Source organism: Anticarsia gemmatalis, chromosome 15 (genome assembly GCF_050436995.1).
Source record: "Anticarsia gemmatalis isolate Benzon Research Colony breed Stoneville strain chromosome 15, ilAntGemm2 primary, whole genome shotgun sequence".
NCBI classification, from domain to species: Eukaryota; Metazoa; Arthropoda; class Insecta; order Lepidoptera; family Erebidae; genus Anticarsia; species Anticarsia gemmatalis.
In genome coordinates, this window is record NC_134759.1 from 1,502,886 (window position 1) to 1,523,712 (window position 20,827).

The 20,827-nt window shown below is 36.1% G+C and overlaps 1 protein-coding gene across 1 annotated transcript; it reads right to left on the reverse strand.

Annotated features, from left to right (window-relative positions):
* Window positions 1-5,905: 5,905 nt before the first annotated feature.
* Window positions 5,906-20,547, reverse strand: rb (adaptor related protein complex 3 subunit ruby). The gene is made up of 22 exons (XM_076123237.1): window positions 20,329-20,547; window positions 19,933-20,040; window positions 19,558-19,696; window positions 18,756-18,916; window positions 18,359-18,502; window positions 17,940-18,045; window positions 17,259-17,457; window positions 16,671-16,780; window positions 15,786-16,053; window positions 15,225-15,333; window positions 14,607-14,718; window positions 13,968-14,214; window positions 13,194-13,357; window positions 12,347-12,444; window positions 12,042-12,104; window positions 11,345-11,480; window positions 10,682-10,862; window positions 9,844-10,046; window positions 8,653-8,791; window positions 8,164-8,273; window positions 7,840-7,943; window positions 5,906-7,495 (listed from the first exon to the last, which is right to left on the reverse strand). The coding sequence occupies exons 1-22, from the start codon at window positions 20,433-20,435 to the stop codon at window positions 7,345-7,347; spliced, it is 3,159 nt and encodes a 1,052-aa protein (XP_075979352.1). The 5' UTR covers window positions 20,436-20,547; the 3' UTR covers window positions 5,906-7,344.
* Between the last annotated feature and the right edge of the window lie 280 nt (window positions 20,548-20,827).

Genomic DNA, 20,827 nt, shown 5'->3' on the forward strand with positions numbered 1-20,827 from the left:
GCACGACGGAAAGTGGCTCGAAGTTAAGTAGGTAATTAGGTATATGATTATAATATCTTTATAATATTTTTTTGCAATATATAGCTCATGTTTTACCATATTAAATTATAGAAACGACTGTATTTATTGTAACTGTAAAATTCCAGTGTAAAAATCAGACATGAGATATTCTACGAATGTAGAGTCTAGTAGGAATAACACGAGTCTAGCATTATAATTGATTGTTCGCACTTGCAAATATGGCATTATGTCAGCTAACCTCATTAACACATTACTGGGTCAACAGTCACCACTTCATCACACAGAATAGGATATTACGTTACGATTTAATGGGCTTCGCTTCGTTCATCATTATAAGTATATGGTAGTAGAACTTGGGAGGTAGGGTGCCATTTACGAATATTGAATCTTTAGTAGGTAATAGTCTAGGTACTTATGATCTTCTAGTTTTATTCTGTTATGGAATGTATTTAATTGAAAAGTCCTATGTCGTGGGTTTAGGTAAGTAGGTATTCTTGGCATTCTCTGAAACGTATAAGTACATCAGGAACGGGAAGAGTAGCGGCTTTTGATTATGAACAGTGCAACGGGGCCTCAGGGTATACCTATACTTACTTATCACTAAAAATATTCAGAAACTAATTTGGGCTGAACGAAGTGACTGTGAGCTAGCACTTCTCAAAAGACCTCTAGGAACCGTAGTACACCTATCTGATAAAGAAACTTATTTTTTGCGAATCGAACCCTAGACCTCTGCGCAACAGTATTTCAAGTAATCAAATCCTACCATGTTATTTACGAATGTACCTTCCTACGTTCTCATTGATTAAGTAGTTCGAATCCCTATTTGCATAGGTACATGTATAAGTGTACCTATGTATCCAGATATTGAAAACGATGTCTGCAGTCTCGTCGGACTGGCGCCCGCCGCATGACATCACCCAAGAATAATTCGTGGCCGAAATTTGAAGCATGAATATTATCTACCTTTTATTGTGTAGTACGACATAATGGTTTGACTAATTCTATTGTTGATATTGATGAGCAATACCTTGTTTGTCAAGCTTTCAGTCTTATGACAAAGTTAAATATGAGTTATGAAAGCTTTAATTTTATAGTTTAAGTAAAATAATTATAAGAGTAACTGTATTTAGGTATCTAATTTAACAAGTACACAACACATAAATATCAGTTCTCATCTACTATAGCGAAAGTGACGTTAGAATTACTACCGTGCAAAAAAAACTACCAAACACCATCAAAGCTTCTAACACATGAAAGAATTACGAAATTACACGTTGGCAACATTTGACGTCAAATGTCAATCACGTTTGTCAATTTGTCAAACAATAGCCCAAGCTGAGATTATTTTGTTTCAAAATAAAGTTTAATCACAATAAAATGGCTGAGAAACCGCCGGAAGAAGGCTATATATCTGTAGTGGATGAAGAACCGGAGATATTTGAGCTATTAAAATGGGATTCATCACATACACAAAAGCAACAGGAGCCACAACAACAACAACAGCAGCCTATGCCAATAGAGAAAGCAAAGAGTCCCGAAAAAAGAGTTTCTAAGCCTGCAGATTCTGATCCTTTTGATCTAAATGACAATTCTTTCATAGAAACTTACAGGCTGTCTAAGGAATTGGCGCGAAACTTGTGCGAAGAGTTGAAACCTGTGATGCCCGACTCCACGAAATCTATCGAGTTTTCTGTTGAAAGTAAAGTAAGTGAGCGGAGCGTAATATTTATAAACTCAAATAATAAACAAACACCTAATAAATAAAATTAGTTGTCGTTTTAAATAATTGGAATTATGAAAATCTTTAATCTTTTATTCAGCAGAAAGGCCTAATAAATCTTTAATATTATCTTTTGTATTACTGAAGATTGCAGCAGATCTGATTACAGGTTTAATTGAAAAAGTCACTGGCAACACACATTTCCACAATTAACTTAATTCAATTGCATTCTTTTCTAGGTGATGGCAGCTCTCTCATTCTATGCAACGGGTAAATACCAGAAGTCCATCGGAGGACGTTCAGATCCTCACATCACTCAGTACTTTGTGCAGACAGCTGTGATGCAGGTCACTGAAGCCATGAACCACCCCTCCATTGTGAAAAAGTACATACACTTCCCCCATTTAAGGGAGGAGAGGGATATCATTAAAGCTAGGTAAGAAAACCTTTAAATTGTACTAATATTTGGTATATAGTACTGCCTTTAGCTAATTTATGATTTATAAAGTGCTGCGCAAGCCTTCAAAGTGTAAGTAATAGTGGCCGTGTATCTAAGTGACTCAGAACTGGCGGTAAATTCACAAACTGTACTTTTGACAATCATAAGTGTCTGTATTTGACCTAAATAGTAAAAGATTTGATTTTGATTTAGTCAAGCAATTTAGATTGCTGTCATAATAAATCAGATTTTTCTGTGAATTCAAATTAAATAATACAAATAAATGTGCTGGTTTAAAGAAATGTGCTATGGATTAATACTTTTTTCAGGTTCTACATAAAATACGGCATGCCAAATGTGGTTGGATGTGTAGACTGTACACATGTGCCGATGGCAAGACCTGATGATGACCAGAAGAGCCACTTCAACAAGTCCTACCACTCCAAGAAGGTTCAAGTTGTAAGTAATTTTTTTTATCTCACAACTGCTGCTTCTTTTAACTTTACGCGCGAAGCTCACGCTCATTGTAAACAGAACGTTTGCACAAAATAAGCGCGAAAGAATCGCGGCGAATTTGCCTCTTCTAGACAAGGTTTTAAATGTTTTAAGTTTTTAAGTAGTATTCTAAGCATAATTAGCTTTCTTTTCACAAGATAAAGTACTGAAAGTTCTTATTTAATTATGATATAACTTTCCTTAGATTTGCGACAGTGACATGACAATAATAAGTGTGTACGCGACGCCGGGCGGCTCGTGCTCTCACGACAACATACTGAACAAGCACGCAGTCAGGGTCGACCTGCAGAGCCTCAACAACTCAGGAGAACAGTGCTATCTTGTTGGTAGGTATACTACTTTGAATAACTTTTGCTTTTTCACAATTTTTTCGTAATTTTTGTTAGTTTATCGCCCCAACTTCCTCCGATTTAAACAGTTTGTTTTCCGAAAAACCCTTTTCAACTTTAACACATAAACCTTCGCCTTGAATCACCATATCTATTAAAAACAAACAAGCAAACATATAGCCATAGGGACAGACGCGGGAAGCGACTTTGCTCTTTATACTATGAAGTGATGGTCTGCTAAAAATCTGGAATTAGGTGATCTTTATTGTAACAGCTTAAATAATTATATATCTCGGGAAAAAAAGCTTGAGGTTTTTGCAGAAAAGCAAACTCACACCCAATTAAAATTCCCCAATTTGACACTTAAGGTAAATTCCCATTATAGCTTTAGAAGCTCGGCATTGTTAAAATTTGCAGATAAATTCTGGTAATAAAAAAATACGCATCAGTATTCGCATTCCTCTTTCCATTTCAGGTGGCCCTCACTACACACAAAAGCAGTACCTCATGACACCAATCCCGAAAATGACAAAGAAATCTCCGGTATCACCTGAAAAATATTACACGAACCTTCACGCACAGACACATAGCACTGTCACAGAGACGATCAAACAGTTGAAAAGTAGATGGAAATGTCTCCAAGCCACTTGCAACAAACAATTTGACCCACCGACTGTGAACATGATGATTGTCGCTTGTTGTGTGCTACATAATATTTGTAATAGACATGGTTTACCAATCGTAGCAATGACACAGACAGAAGAGCGCTTAGAAGCCATGAAACAGAAAGTAGCTAACGGTCCAATACCTAGGAAGCAAGTAGAAGATGTGAACGGTATTCAAGCAAGAGCTCGTTTAGTGGAACGGTTATGGAATGAACGTAGAGTGATGCCGGAATGTGGGAACGCTCCAAGGAAACGTATGTCTAAAAAAGACAGGATATTAGAATCTCATCACGCTCAGATAAGTCAGCAGCCTCATCAGCCGCAGCAAATGCATCAGCAACCGCCTATCACTCATCATGAGGATGTTAGTAAACGGCCCAGGATTATTTCTATGACGACTCCTACGTATAGTATTGGTGTGCCGCCTGTTTGGGGACATTATCCACAGCATTGAGTGTCAAGAAACTCAATGTTTGGTTTGGTGGTGCTGTAAATATTACATCACTGAAAGGAAATGAATTTTCTGCCTAAGGTGGTGTTATTGTGGCTGGAGATTATTTCGTCTTTATAATCATATTAGTTTTGCTCTGTCTAATGCCGATTTTCGTAGTGCCCTATTCCCAAGCTAGCAATGTTATAATTTTGATAAATTTATTGCAAGTTTCACTGCCTATAGATAAGTAGCGAATAACATATCCACATTTATAAAAGAACAGCAAATGAAATTATGTATGAAAACTGTCTTTCACATGATATGCTAACTTTATACTTTTCCAGAAGTTGTGAAGCCAGGACTAAGTTTCAATGCTAAATGCCAGTTTAATATTTCAATTGGTATTTTAAAAGCATTATAAAAATATCAGTAGTTTCCAGCCATAGTAACGCCACCTAGTATCAAGAGATTAAAGTTTTGACAACAAAATCATCAAGAATGTAATGAGATTTTAAAATATTTTTATAATTTACGTCGTAGTACACACTTATGTTATTTATAGGTGCTTCTAGGAGTGAGAACTGAATGTGTAGTGATCTATGGAATGTTAATATTAAGTAAAAAATAAGTTATACTCAGGCCGTTACAGACGTGCGAAATACGTCATTTAAAAGAATCATAGGAATATGGTAATAGGCACCTTTACACACACACACTGTATCGCACGTTCTTAGTATCGTACAGTATAACGCTTGTGTGCGCAGCGCGCTCTTCACTCGCGATTTTCCTCGCGGGCGCGGACAGATGAGCGCGGCGCGTGGTCTTTCCTTTCTCCTTTCACACCTTTTCAACGCGCAATTGTTGTGTTATCGTAACGACTATCATGTGTCAATATTTGAATGAATTGATTTTGATTTTATCATGCGCGATAGAGTGTGTATGTAAAGGGGGCCATTGTGTGAGCGAGAGACTCCGATAAAATGACATGACTTACCCCCGGTTTCTGAGGTACATTTAACTGTAGTTCATCTATTCAATAGCGTTTAAACTCATATAAAAAAACGCTATTGAATAGATAAACTACCGCTAAATGTGCTCAGAAACCGGGGGATAGTGGGCACGTTTGAAATGGCCTGAGTATAGAACTCAACAGTATTTGGTTTTAAGTATCTTGTGTAAGAATTATTGTGTTGCCTATAAATGGTTAAGTAGAGGATTTTAAATATAACAAGTATAATTACGACATTTGTATGTTCTGGGAGTTCAATTTTGATTTCGTAAAATTGGAGATAATTTGTTTTTCTTCTTCTTTTTTATATAAAAGAATACGCATTGAGATTTGCTCTTGTGTCACTGGGACTTTTACAATCATACAAACAACGGACACAAAGTACAATTAGACCCGAAGCAACTATTTGTGTATCACACAAATAATTGTGTGGGAATCGAACCCACGACCTCCCGACGCACTGGTAGCGGCCCTAACCACTGCGCCATTGAGTTTCATGATAATGCATGGCTTTTTTCCTGGTACGATAAAAGACAAATTTTGATGTCTTAATGTATATGAATAACAGAATTTTGTGTTTGTAAAATATTCTTTTATTCAAGCTACGAAATCTTACTTTATTCGTAAATATACTATGTTTCTGTCCTCTACTATACCATGTTTTTATTTGTTTTTACCTTAAAAAGACATTACAAATCATGTAAAATAACATTGTAATTTAGTGGAGATTAATCTCAGTGTATATCATTAGGTATATTAAAATACATATGTTGTATATAATAATGGTTTATTCTTTCATTTCAACCGTACATCTTAGTAACGTCTTTATAGAATATATTTATAGTACCTATATGGAATAATTTCAGATCAAAACAATTTTTTAGACATCAGTTCTTATATAAACTTAATTTAGAAGTGTGTTTTATAAGACCTTTATGATAAGGTTGTTGAAGTTGCTCGGGGCTTACACTTATACTCGATCGAAGCCTTGATCTTTTGCTCAACCTGTTAATTGCTTTTTCGTTATGTAGCTTTTTGTGTAAGCGTGTTTGTCAAACACAGCAATGACAAACAGCAGGTTAAATTAACGGTTTCCTAAGTTTTCCATTCCTCACATTGATTTATCTTACGTTCAAGTAATTATATTATACTCAGTTTCAGTTGATGTGATGTCCCTGATGTGACTTATGAATATAATGTTCTATGTCACTGGTGTATAATGTTATATTTATCATGAAGTAGTGCAAAATCTATTGCCTTAATTTCTATATTGGTGATAATATTTATTTTTAGAATTGACTATCAATGATATTTTTCCTAGTTACTTTAATTGGAATGCTGTTGTCATAGCCATATTTTATTTACAAGAAAACTAATATAGAAAAAGTAAAATATCAATAGAGTTTGTATTTAGAGAATTAGTAGGTTTTTTTTTCTGTTAGTAAGTATATAAGTGGCAGTTTTTCGTGACTAGAGAAATGATCAATATATTGCTACATGAAGAAAAGTAAGTACTTGTATTAGTAAATATTTTGAAACAAATATCAATTATTTTGAACGTTAACAAAGCGTTTTAAAATATCATTATTTGCTGAATTCGTTTTTAAAGATAACTTCGGAAGTACACTTAGGCCGAGTTCTCCTTCAGTAGTAACGAAATAAGTGAGAATTTACTTATCTATAGATACTTTTATTTTAAGTTTTAATTTATATAGTTCCATCAGTCATAATATTATGCTTTAGAAGATAAACTATATCTTAGATCTTTATAATATAACGATACTTAAGTTTATCAGAAGACCCTATTTAGTCACTCATTTTCATTAAGGTAAGCAACTTCTGACAGTCCAAAGATAAACTTCCTTTTTAACATTATAATATGTATTGATTAATTACTTCTTTCTGTAGTAATAATAACAGTTTTATGTAATTTTATACTATGTTATGAGAAAAGATTTATGTCGCTTTCTTCACGTTAAGTAGTTAACTTAAGAAATCTATATTTGTTTTCAAAAATGTCTAACTCTTCAATATAATTTCGGATTTATAAACATAAACTCAAGGCCTAACCCCTCCCTCATTACAGGAGGAGACCCTTGCCCAGCAGTGGGACATTTATTGGCTCAATTTATTTATTTTAAACATATACAGATATTTATTTGATAAAGAAAACAGTGCATATTTATTAATAACTAATGTTAACATAACACTATGCTCTACTAAAAGCCTGTGCTATTTCGTTGGCGAGCATGGAAGCGATAGCCATGTTGGGACAGTTGGCTGTGACGCGGGAACCTTCTGCTTCTGGCTTGATGGAGAGCAGCACGAGGTCTTGAGATGACATCATACGACCGGCGAACCTGGGAAATAGTGAGTTTGGTGTAATTTACTGTTATTGAGAATCTATGTGCGTGGATTTTTGTCCTTTCGAGTTGAGTCCATGTTTTTAGTTTACTGTTTATTCTTTTTGTAGTGTACCAAGGTATTTTTGGAAAATATATTATAGCGTTAGAAGAAAAGTTACGGAAGCAGAACTTTTTAACAATATTATTTGTACTGGCATATTTCAAGTAAAACAGGTTAGAACAAAAAAAAAGTTTGCGTTGAAGGGCATTAATTAAATTCAAAATAATAGCTTTAAAAAGTCAACAAGTGTGCTTTTATTTATACTTTTTTAGCAAATTTTATTATGTGTAGTAATTACCTGAGCAAATCCCCTGTAGAAGTGACAGCGGCAAGGTTAGCAGTCTCGTACACTATCTTACAATATGTTTGATCATCTTCTAACTTTACTGCTTTCTTGTCGCACTGTAGATACAAAAATACGATTATGTTCGGTACTTACAAAACCTAATTTAAATCAATTTCAAATTTATGCTGACTAGTTCCATATATTTTAAACATTTCTTAATAAAAAATCAGATACGTTACCGCGTATCTTTTGACTTTGAAGGTTGTTTACGGCACTGGCTAATTATTTAAGTAAAATGTTTAACACATAATTGTATTTAACTAAGCATTTAATTACCTCAGTCATGCCCCTCAGTTTCTTATGTTCAGCGTCCCACCGCGTGTCGGACATAGTGACGGCGCGCATCAGCTCGCCTACTGGAGGAGTTATTGATACCGGTACCTCGCCTGTACACAAACACACGTACATAAAGAAAGCCATAAAATTACTACTAAATATACAAAAAAATCACAAAATTAATCAATTTTCTATTTGCAAATCTATTTATCTAAGGACAGACTTTTAACATAAAAGATTATTCGTTTCCAAAACTCATATTTGAGTTGCAATTAGCCACAAGTTTACTTAACGCAACTTGAGTCAGTGCAACGCAACCGAAATTTTAAAAAGTCCAAATTAATTTTGGTATAATACTATGTATGTTATAAATATCCCCACGAAAGTTCAAGAGTCACGACAATGGCACAAATGTCGATAGTTTAAATAAAGATAGTAGATAGCTTTAGCTTATTAGTTTAAATTGTAATTAAAGTGTGTGTTACTTACCCAATGAGCTAATAATAGTGAATTCTATAGGTTGTATAGAATCAGCGAAGTCGACGCCGAGCGTGACGGTGACGGAGCCGGACGGAGCGATCACCGGGATTGTGGAGAACTCGTGGATACTACGCGAACCTGTTAGTGTCTGAAACAATACATGGTTTATTTATAACAAGCTACTTATAGGAAAGTTAAAAACATTGGAGATTGGAAACATATTCATACTAGTGAATGCAATCCCGATCTCGCGGGATCCCGATCTCGCGAGATCCCGTGTATTTTTTCGGGATCAATCCCGAAGCATAATATGACGAGATCCCGTTCGGGATTGTCGGAGAGGGCATTTTCAGCAGTTGGCTACATTGCAATAGACTTAAGATGCCGATTAGAAGCTCGTACTATTGATACACTTTGTATTTTAAGAGGCTACTTTCAAAATGCCATGTGATTACTTTTTATTTTGATCTCCTGGAGCTACACCTACTTTTTTGATTATGTTCATGTTATTACACCTGTTAATTATGTTACGTTGTTAGTAATATTCAAAAATAAAGGCTTTTATTTTCTTTCAAATAATAATTTATTGCATTCACCACACTATCACACACATATTACATTAAACAAGCCGTTCGAATTGTATTATTTTTACCAACTAGACGGGATCCCGAAAATCTCGGGATCCCGCGGGATTGATATTTCTGATCGCGAGGGATCTCGAGTTGACGATCTCGAGTCGGGATTGCATTCCCTAATTCATACTCATCATAAAACTGTGAGTTTTGAAATTAGGAAACCGCGACAGCTAAATTGACCACGTTAACTAATTACTTTTTGACAAAGTGTAATTAAAGTGTAAAAGTAAAGTTTTAAAGTAAAAAAATACTTGTGCATTTTCATACTATCAGATTTATAGTAGCCGTGTACGGTACGAGCACGTGCACGTACGTATACGTATATTTGTTTCTTCGTCACTAACTTATTACACATACAAGTTTGTGTAATAATCTTATAACTTTAAATAGCACTTGAATTCTAAATGACAGTACAGATATGCCACTAGGAGGAGTATAAAAAGAAAATGAAAAATGGGTCAGTTAAACAGGTCAGAGAAATTACATTATTTTTTTAAAGAAAATTATACTTGAATCGGGTCAAAAAGTTTACAAATCGTTGTACAGGCTGGGGGTTGATACTTACCTTCTTATTAACCCTTAAGTTAGTGAGCGGGTTGGCGGTATGGTTGGTGAACACGAGGTCGAGCGCGCACATGGTGTGCGAGTACAGGTGCGGCGCGCGCGCCCAGCGAGCCCCGCACGCCACGCCGCCCGACATGACGCGCGAGATCACCTCCAGCGGCGTGGCCGGGATGTACGACGGACCCACCGGGGTGATGCTGTCCGCTGGAACAGGGGAGGAATTTACACGAACAGTTCATAAAATCGCGACATTTTTTCCGTTTTGAACAAAACTGTAACAAGAATTTGCATATTGCGAACTTACAAACAACGGGCGAAAAGTACAAACTAGACCTGAGACAACTAGATATACATATTCAGTACGTGTTGATCGCATCGTTTCGGCGGTAGTGGCGTGACAACTCAGCAGAACAAAGGCCGTCGATGCCATTGTGAAGTTCCGTTTTGCGTGTCAAAATCGTACATTCAAAGTTTGAATTTTCAACAAAATATTAGTTACCATTTAATTTTATATAAGAGAGTTAAAAACATAGTAGGATTAAACATAGGTATATTTCTTTATAAATAAATCTATTTTGGATGAGTAGAGTCTCCTACTACAGGCTTTATTTGCTTAAAAGAAGGCTCCAATCACTATTTGAAATTACAGTATTTCTAAATAAAGTTTTAGAAATACTGTAATTTCAAATAGTGTAGTACTACTAATAGTAATTATTATTACTATTAGTAGTATTATTTTATTTCTTTAAATCAACCCTTAAGGAGTACAAAATATGTATGCGAAGAAACTGCTAGTGTGACCGTATTTTTCATGAAAAAGTTTCAGTAAGTAAACTTACTGTCTCCTATGCCAGGTGGTGGTATAGTTGGCGGGGATAGAAAGCCTCCGCAAGTAGGCGTCATAGTGGGTAGAGAGCTCGCCACCTCGTCCAGTTCTAATAATAGCTCCAGGTTCGACTTCTCGTTGCGTTTCTGTTCTTCCGTGTTCTTGTTCGACTCTGACTTTTGTTTCTGACCAGCCTAGTAGGAAATAGTAAATTATTTTAATTTATAGGTATATAGATGGTAATTTTAAGCATAATGATTTTTAGGGTCTAGATGTTTCGGCATGCTTCACAGTCGTCTTTTACGGTACGGTTCTTATAAAGTTGTTGGTATACGAAATATAAATGCATTTTAAACATACTTACAGAAAATACATAGGCTATTATATCCACAAAAAACAATTGGGTAGTTGATTGGGTTAACGAAAAATTATTAAACTTGTACTCGTAAAAGGCTCATCTAAAATGTATTAGGTTACGGAATATTTTTCGGTAATCATGTGAAAATTGTAATTATTAAAGACTGCAACATTTTATTAGGCACTCATTTGATAACAACGAAAATACGTATACGTAATAGTATTTTTATACTAAAATGTGTTTGTGACATTCCATAAAGCGTAGCTGTACTCTATTTTAGAAAGAAAGTTTACATGATTTTCTTTTAAACCAACTTACCTTCTTATCATTAACAAGTTCGTTCTTCTTGCTAGAGTCGTCGTCGGTGGAGTCGGCCGACTCTTCCGACTCACTGTCCGACTCCGACGACGAGTCGCTGTCCGACTCACTGTCCGACGTGCCGGAGTTCGATGACCTTTGGATAAAACATACGATAAAGTATAGTGTCAATTAAATATACTTCTATCTATCTAGTCAGCCCATTTCTACCTATGAAAGCAGGATTTGTTGAGTATTGGCCCTCAATACGCCATGTTTTCAATCCTGTGCTTGTCTCTTGTGTAGCACGGCAATGGATGAGAAACTTATTATATAATAATCATTAATACGATTGTATGGACTCTAGGCCTAACCTCTCTTTCCTTCCGAAAGGAGACATGTAACCGGTAGTAGCATAGTAATGGATTATTAGATATTATGCACTCAAAATAATTTATTGGTTACTACAAGTAAGTATGCATTTCCATTTCCGAGTTTTGGGCAAAATCGAAAGTGAACAATATTCATACTTAAAATTTTGTAGCTCGATTATCTAAAAAGTTTCCAAACCGCACTTGACCAACGTGGTAGACTCAAGGCTGGAACCCTACTTCTTTTGGGAAGAGATCCTTATCCAACGATAGGGTAATCACGGGTTTAAAAAGAAGCTAAATAAAAACAATGATGAGCGAGTTAGCTTTTTTACATAATTACTTACCTATAGTTATTAGTTTCTTTAGCTGGCTTCTCGGTTTTCTTCTCTTCGTTAGTGCTTTCCTCTCTTAAACAAATCAAAATGTTGACACAGTTAATTATCACATTCACGTTTAAACTCAGAGTTCAGAAGCCCGATTCTCTACTGCTATTGAGTACCGACAACCGGCTAGCTATAAAAAAAAAATGTATGAAAATCTGATCAGCGCCTCTAGCGGACGTCGTAAGAACTATTTTGCCAGTATATTTTTTAATGTCAAACTCTCGAAACTCGATAGTTTTAACTGTTAATTGTTAATAAAAACTTACTCGTTAGAAGATTCCTCAGCGCTGCTGGAGTCTTCATCAGACGATGATTCAGATCCAGATCCACTGCTCTCCGGCTCCGAGTAGAAGCTCTTGTTCTTCTGTTTACAAAATATTTTACGGTTAATATAATATTTTATTGATTGCTTCTGTGGCGCGGTTTGTAGTGTATGACTGTCGCGTAAGAGGTCTCGGGTTCAAATACCGGGTTGGGCCAAAAAATTATCTGAGTTTTCTGTTCAAAAAAATCTTAGAGGTTACCCGGAGTGATTAAGTTGAGGTTGAAGACTTCCGTGCCTCGGAAAGTACGAAAAGTTGTTGGTCTTGTGCTTGACCTTTTCCTGGTTATGTCGGTTTATCCGTCCCATCGGACTATGGGAGTAAAGGAATAGAGAATGTACCTGTGTATTGTGCACACACTTGTATACTACAACCATAGTCCTGCAAAATTGGCTGGTTTCAAAGATACTGGCCGTCGTAGCCGAACTCCAAAGTTACGCCTGAACGTTAAAAAAATCAGACAGAGAAGCTTATACTCTGTAGTAGGTAAAAACAGGTTGTGTTTGATAAGTTAAGGCCAATTCCCACACCGAAAAGAGCGGACCCATTAATGACTCCGTTAAACTCGCTAGCGCAAACTGTGTACTTGCCGATGATGATATCGCATGTTTTTAATGTGATATTTTTTTTTATATTTAATTATTATATGCGGTTCTATTAGGCTTTTTGTAAGCTGTAAGGCTCAAATAAATGTAAATCTAACTAGGAACTCAAGTATGCAGTTTGCGCTTGCGGGTTTTAAGGAGTCATTAATGGGTCCGCTCCACTCGCAGTGGGAACTGGGCTTTACCGGTTGTGCATCATCAGTAGTATCAGCAGCAGGCGGCACGTGGTCGGCCGCGGCGCGGTGCGCGGCGCCCAGCGCGGTGCGCGGCGCGGCGGGCAGCGCGCGGTAGCCGCCCGCCGCCGCGCCGATGTACTGCGACAGCGTGCCCACCGTGAACTGCCCGCGGTCTGGGAGGCACGTACATATTGTATTAATATATTGATGAAAGCCCCACATATTCGCATCTCGATTAAAATACTGATAAAAGAATCTACACACAAAATCCGCGCCCCAATGTTAGATTTCAACGGCTATATAACGGCGATTCTTAATTTCAAATGAATAATGTCCGCGACTTGTAAAAGGCTTTGAAGCTGATTGACGCGTTTTGTTTATTAGACGATAACGCTTTTAACGCTCTTTTAGACGATACCAGTGAACATATCATAAGTAAGTATTAGTGAACATAGTGTTAACCTAAGGCATGGTGTAAATGCACAAGGACTGGCTGGCGAACATTGTAGCGTAATTTGCACCGTAACGTGATGTAATCTTAATTAAAAAGTATCACAAATAATAGTCATGAAACTCAAAAAGGTAGTACTTAAGTATGTCTGATGATTGCAAACGTATAACGTAACACATATTCTAAAAATTTAACTCTATCAATCAATATAACTTGCTTAACTAAAACTCAAAATAGTACTCAAATTAAAAAATAAAATCCTTTTTTAAACTTCGAGCAGTGAACATTTTAACCTAAAACTGAAAAACAGTAGGAGTAACTTCACAAAATACCTTTGAAACTGCTCTCAATAGTAGGCTTAGGTTTTTCAGGCAAGAATATATCAGCGGCATATTTATGTAGCTGCTTCCCTTCTTGCGGTTCAATGAACCGTCGTAGCATGCGTGCACGGTCTCGCACGTCGTAGCTCACGTCGTAGCGGGCGAGGGCTACGACGTAGCGGCACACGGGTAATGTGTCGGGCTGAGTGATTGATAGTTTCACTGCTAGAGATAGCAGCTGGAGTTTTACTAATTCATCCTGTGAAAAATATATTATATGAGGCATTTTTTTAGATTTTCTAGGAGTTGTGAAGTATTTGACTTGTGTCTTCGTGGTGGGATCAAATATTTAATTTTGGTGATAATCAATAGAATACTGTCGGTACCATGAGTGTGTCATTGGTTGCTTTTTAAGGCTATAAAAAGTAACACTTTACAAATGTATTTTGTTATAAGCAACATTATTTTCTGTATGTTTAACAAGAGAGACTAAGCGATAGAATTTCTTAGAGCAATTGACGTATTTAGTAATTCATTGTAAATGGTGGACACAGCTATAAAATAAACAAAAATAAAAATGCGATTGTAAGACTAAGACAAAGTGTGATTTAAGGCAAAACCATAATAATACTGGTATTTATTTTTTATTACCTGGTCAGCAAAGTTAGAAGCCATATGTGCCAGTATAGCGGCGGCCCGTGGATGCCGCGCGCCGTGCTCGGCCACCAGCCACACGCCCGCCGCACGAGCGTTACCCGCCAGCCTGACACATACATACAGAGTGCATTGTAGGCCACACCGATCAATAGTGATTTCAGACATGACAGGTACTTATAACAAGGTTTTTTATCAATAGTTGCGTTTCATATCCCATCCTATTGGTAAGATAATATTCAAAGACTAAAAGAATTAACTGCACGTTTGGCGCAATGGATTAAGTGGTCGTCTCGCCGCAATAACCGTAGCGCCGCGTGTGGCGGCTTTGAATCCCACCTGGGAGAAATATATGTGTGATGAGCACGAGTATTTATTCTGAGCCTGGATGTTAATTTATCTATATAAGTATGTATGTAGAACTATATAAGTATGTTCATCAGTTGTCTGGTTATCTTAGTACAAGCTCTGCTTACTTTGGAATCAGATGACCGTGAGTAGTCAAAAAAAATTTTGGTACTTGTTTGGTTGAATGGTTTTGCATAAAAGTATATAAGCTATTATACGTTTATCCATAAGAGTTTTTACGTACAAATACGCAGCTATGAAACTTACCTGTCAGATCTCAAAAGCTTGGCAGCCCTGGCGACGGCAGCCCTTGCAGACGTGGCGCCACCACCCACCACTCTCTTAACTACCACTACAGCTTCGCACACCACCCACTCTGTAGCAAAAATAAATGTGTGAAGACCGATGTACAAAATACATTTGAGAGTAAAATCTCAGTTAAGTAAATTAAGAGTTTATTTATTATACAGAATTAAGTTTCTGTAAGAATCATAAGTATTTAAAAACGTAAATTGAGTGTATAGTGTGTATGTGTATAGTTGTAAAATATTGATTTAATGTGTAAAAGTTTACTAAGATTTTACTCGTAGATTATATTGAACAATCCCATTAAAATAGCAACTATAAAATCTTCTTTATCTTGTGCTATCCGCTTATCCTAAGTTAAGCGGGGTCAGCACAGCAAGTTTTTTTTTCTCCAAAACATAATGTCGGGAGATTATAATGATGTTTTTACAACCAGTCGCTTGCGCCACGTCAACCCTTCTTGGGAATAAATAATAACAAAACAGCAACTATAAAATAAGGCAAACACACAAGAAAACTTACCATCTTTACTAGACAATAAATGTAGTAATCCATTCAAGCACGTCTCAGTTTCCGACTGTATAGCGACTGCCAATCTTCCTATAGCTTGTATGGTAGCGCCCGCGAAAGCCTTGTCACTAGATGTGACGTACGTCTGGAACTCTCTCAACACTACAGGTGCGCTCGCCTCCGTGGCCAGGTTCGTTAGTATTTCCAGTTTGAGCAACTTTATGTGCGTGGGGTCTGAGTTGCGCACGAAAAACGATTTGAGGAATGGTTCGAAGAGTGACTGCGGAAAAAAAATAGATAATTTTATACAAAATATCATTGGCGTAGTATGCCTCATTTCTTTTCAACACCGGGACTTCTTTTCGAGCCCATCAATTAATTAGCAATGGGTAAAATTATCTTTTTTGTTACAGAACATATTTATTTATCTGAAACTAGCTGACCCGCGCAACTTCGCTTGGGTCACATAAGAGAGAATGGGTCATAATTTTTCCCGTTTTTGTAACATTTTTACCTATACCTATAGCCTTCCTCGATAAATGGGCTATCTAACAGTGAAAGAATTTTTCAAATCGGTTCAGTAGTTCCTGAGATTAGCGCGTTCAAACAAACAAACAAACAAACAAACTCTTCAGCTTTATAATATTATTAGTATATTAGTATATTAGTATATTAGTATTAGTATAGAAGTATAGATATAAGAATTAAGTAATAATATTATATAAGAATTAAGTAATAAGTAATATAAGTAATAAGTATAGATAACATTTTGAGGTTTTAGTAATAGTTCTAACTGATGATGCTTTAAATACCCAGGAGTAAAAAGTAGTAAGCTGTTTAACTTAACTTAACTGAATTATCATGCAGTAAAGTGGCCATGTCTAACAATATACTTACGCGTTTAGTAACAGTGAGTGAAGCGATAGAATTCAGTACAACACTTTGTACTTCAAGCGGCGCTCGGAGCAGACGGACCATCGCCTTAGCTACCGGAGGTAACTCTTGTACTGAGGACAAAGAAATAACATTCAATGACAACTACATAAAAAAAGTATTAACTTTTACATACATATATTTTTATTTATTTAACAGTTGTTACAATTTTATTTGTACATAAATCCACTGTAACTTTATCAAAGAATATTTCAGATTTATTTTAGAAAACATTTACACGAGCGATTATACTTATTCGTGCGTAGAAGTGCGCGCACGTTATTTTACTGTGTCAAGTAATAGGAGCGTATACGGGTACATCCTTTCTGCTAAACTAATATTTACTTAATTTAAAAAGAAATATGAATAACAAGACACTTAAACAATATTGTCCAATATGTGAACTCAAATAAAAAACTAGGAATATATTCATTCAAATAAAAACGTTTCGTAAGTTTAATCCATGTAACAATAAAATAACAATACCTAAAATTTTCTTTCAAAAACGCAAGAAATTAAAAGAACATTAGGCTTAAAAATATATCTACTTACCAGGTCCACAATGATAGAAGAGTTGCGCCACGGCCATGACGACGCCAGAGTTCCTGCTCTGCAGCAGCGGCTTGGCAGCACGCAGCAGCAGGCGGTGGTCGGCGTCCAGGCTGGGAGACTGCGAGCTGCGAGGTCGAGCCGTGCCCGACCCATCGCTGGAGTAGAACGGCTTGTCGGACTCGCTGTCTGTGGAGTACTCCTGGCAGATACACAATGTTACATAAGTAACTAGCTGACCCGGCAAACGTTGTATTGCCGTCATAATTAAAAAAAAAATATACGTCTGTACAAAAATGTATGTAAAATAGATGTTGGCCGATTCTCAGTCTTACTCAATATGCTCACAAAATTTCATGAGAATCGGTCAAGCCGTTTCGGAGGAGTATGGCAACAAAAACTGTGACGCGAGAATTTTATATATTAGATGGTCGGAAGTTTGTTAATGATCGCAACTGGTCGGAACATCTGCATAATAAAATATAGATGCAAAAGTTTGATTTCATTTCTCAATAATACTTAACTTTTAACTGATGAAATAGGGTATGAGACTCCAAAAAGTTAATAATATAATAAATTAATATAAAGTTAACTGCAGCGTTTTAAATCTCCTGTATACTATAAAGATTTTTCTATGTAATAACATAGAATATAGCAAAGATCACCAAATGTTCTGTTACTTACCTCAGTATTAGGATCTGGGAAGCACGTCTTTGCATACACAGTCAGCACATTAAGTAGTGCCAGTTGACCCCATTCATCAACATCAGCTAGTAGAGAGCATAATTTCCTACAAAAAAACAAACACAAAGTTAAACAAATGTAGAAGTGCCATCTTCCCTATAACAATGCTGATTGACAGTAGAAAACATCCAAGTTGCCCATTTTAAATTGGTATTCACTCTGTTTCTGATGTACATTTAGTGGTAGTTTATCTATTCAATAGCATTCAAGCTGATATAACATGACAGATTGAATAGATAAACTACAATTGAATCCAAGTTTAAGAGTTGACTTACATTGACATTAGTTTAAAACAAACTTTATTTATTAAAACTTGATTCTGGCAGCTAAGCCAGTAGTTCAAGCAAAGTTATTCATACCTGTAACTCCTGTGTATCAAAGTCATGCGGTCTCCGCACACCTCAGAGAAGGCCATGGCAGCCGAGCCGACTACTAGAGGCGCTTTGTCTGAGAGCAACTTGTCTATTATTGACACCAGCTCTTCTTTCTGTTCAGGGTCTAAGCTGTTAAGTAAAAACATATTTGTTAAGATTACATTCTTGTGTTCAGTAATAATAACAATTTCCAGTTTCTTTGAAACTAGCCAAATGTGCAGGACTTTGTTTATAATTTCCAAGTATGTAATAGGTAAACTCTTTTTTCTCTCACTTGCATAACCCGAAGGACGGTTTAACTGGCATAACCAGTGAAATTAATTTTGTTGCAAATTTGGCTGTAAATCTTATAAATCAATTAATAGTGAACTATTTATGTTACCTGTACAACTTGGGTATAGCATGAGCAGCTGTCTTCCTGACGTAAGGGCTCATGTCACTTGCAGAGTCTCTGATGGCCAGCATCACAATTGGTACGATCATGGGCACTCGAATAGACGAGAGAACTCGGAGAGCACTTGCACGGATTAGCTGGTTTGGATCCTAAAATGAAAAATCGAATTTAGTCTTGGCCAAATTCAGTAAATAGCAGCATCGCAAAGACAAATTATTTAGGTCAAATAAATCTAATCAAATATTCATTTAGGTGAAATATTGACACTTTTGATAGGCGTTACAATTAATGAATCTACCACTAGCTCGGAAAGGGTTAGAGCCTTATGAGAAGAGCTAGCAAGAAACTCACGGCCACTCTTTTCAATAGCCAAAAGTTTTACAATGTGGTTGATACATTAATTATTATTGATCATGCGAGGCGCGGCCAACAATCAATGATATAGACTAAACATCAATTAAGGCAAATGAATATAGTTAGGATATTTATTAGACTCTAATCATACCGTATGTTGGGAGCACCTACTTACGCGTACATACATGTGACATTAAGAATATGGGCAGCAAGTGAGCACATTGGTTGTGAACATAATAGAAGGAGGAAATAAAGTGACAGTTTATGATTATGATATATTTATGACACCTGGGTAAATATTTAATTAATTAATAAAAATTGCTGAATCACTGGATGTTAAATCTTTTTTTCTATTAATAAAGAAGATTTAAGTGAAAATGCATACATACAGATTAACAATATTTGTTTTCTAGAGATGTTTGTAGTACACACATACCTTCAAAGCTCTCTGGAAGGTGCTGATGGACAGTAGAGCCAAGTCCTGCTGCTCCTCAGCATACCGCACCAAGTACACATATACCAGCTTCTTCACCTCTATGTTCTTTGATACCACATTCTTTACTACCGCTGGAAACCTGATCAAATGTATGAGAATATGTTATAACAGCTGCAAGTTAACTTGCCTAACACAGATGTTTTAAGAAAGTAGTTTTGTTAGGTAGACAGCAGAATAGAATTTGCACTGATCATTTTATCAGTTAAACTTGTAAATTTAAGCAAAAAGTTATTGATTCATACCTGCGTCGATTCATGCATATGCCAGAGAACATATTTCATGTTTATAATTTTCAAGAAGTTTTTAAATACTTACAAATCTGAAGCATCCCTTCCTTTGGCGATCATGCCAATGATTCTCTTCATAGCCTCAAGTTTCAGCGAGTCTTTGGACCCATCCAACATTAGTTTCAAGTCTTCATTTCTGCAACAGACAAATTATAATTAATAATCTCTGTCAATGAAGAATATCACTTTAAAATACTTAGAATAGAGTACAGCAGAGATTCTTTGTTTTATAGCCACCGTCTAGAAAAAGAAAGTAAGCTATTATGTACAATGATATCCAATTAGGGGTATCAATTACAATCAACTTTGAGTCGACCAAAAATGCATACTATCGTCACCTACGACTAAGAATCTTCGAAGTTTGTATTAAATATAGATTAATAAACATTTTGAGCAGTAAAATACACTTATTTTATTAACTTACTTCTTATAATCTGGCTGGAAAAACGCCCCTGAAGCTGGATCGTTCGCCGGGTACTCCACCTCACCCATCACCACTTTATCGTTGTTATAAGACGAAGTGCTCGTCATTTTGAACAAAAATACACTACTAACACTTCAATAAACAGTAATTCTTATTTAAAACTTATATTCCAACTTTTCAATTCAGTGAAATCGCAACATTTCACACACTTGTTGACGTTATGACGTTGGACAAGCAATCTTGTGTCAAATTTGACACCTGCGTTTGGATATTGCTGCTGTCATTATGCTTTGAAATAAAGCAATTTATTTTTGGGTTAACAAAGAATGTCGTCGTTAGTTATCAACCTTTTTTAATTATCTAACATTATAAACTAAAAACAAACAACTTAAAAAGGTTACCTAGTTTTTAAAGCCAATTACAGACAGAAACACTCGAGTTATTTTCCAACACTAAAATACCACTTTGTATAATGAAAACTGGTAAATGTCTAACACGT

Excerpts from the sequence above, each read along its gene's own strand:
- rb (XM_076123237.1), bottom strand. The coding sequence starts at position 20,435 with ATGACGAGCACTTCGTCTTATAACAACGATAAAGTGGTGATGGGTGAG. Across the intron at positions 19,697-19,932 it reads GGAAGGGATGCTTCAGATTT|GTTTCCAGCGGTAGTAAAGA; the intron begins GTAAGTATTTAA and ends ACATTTGATCAG. Across the intron at positions 14,719-15,224 it reads AAGCTTTTGAGATCTGACAG|GCTGGCGGGTAACGCTCGTG; the intron begins GTAAGTTTCATA and ends TGTATGTGTCAG.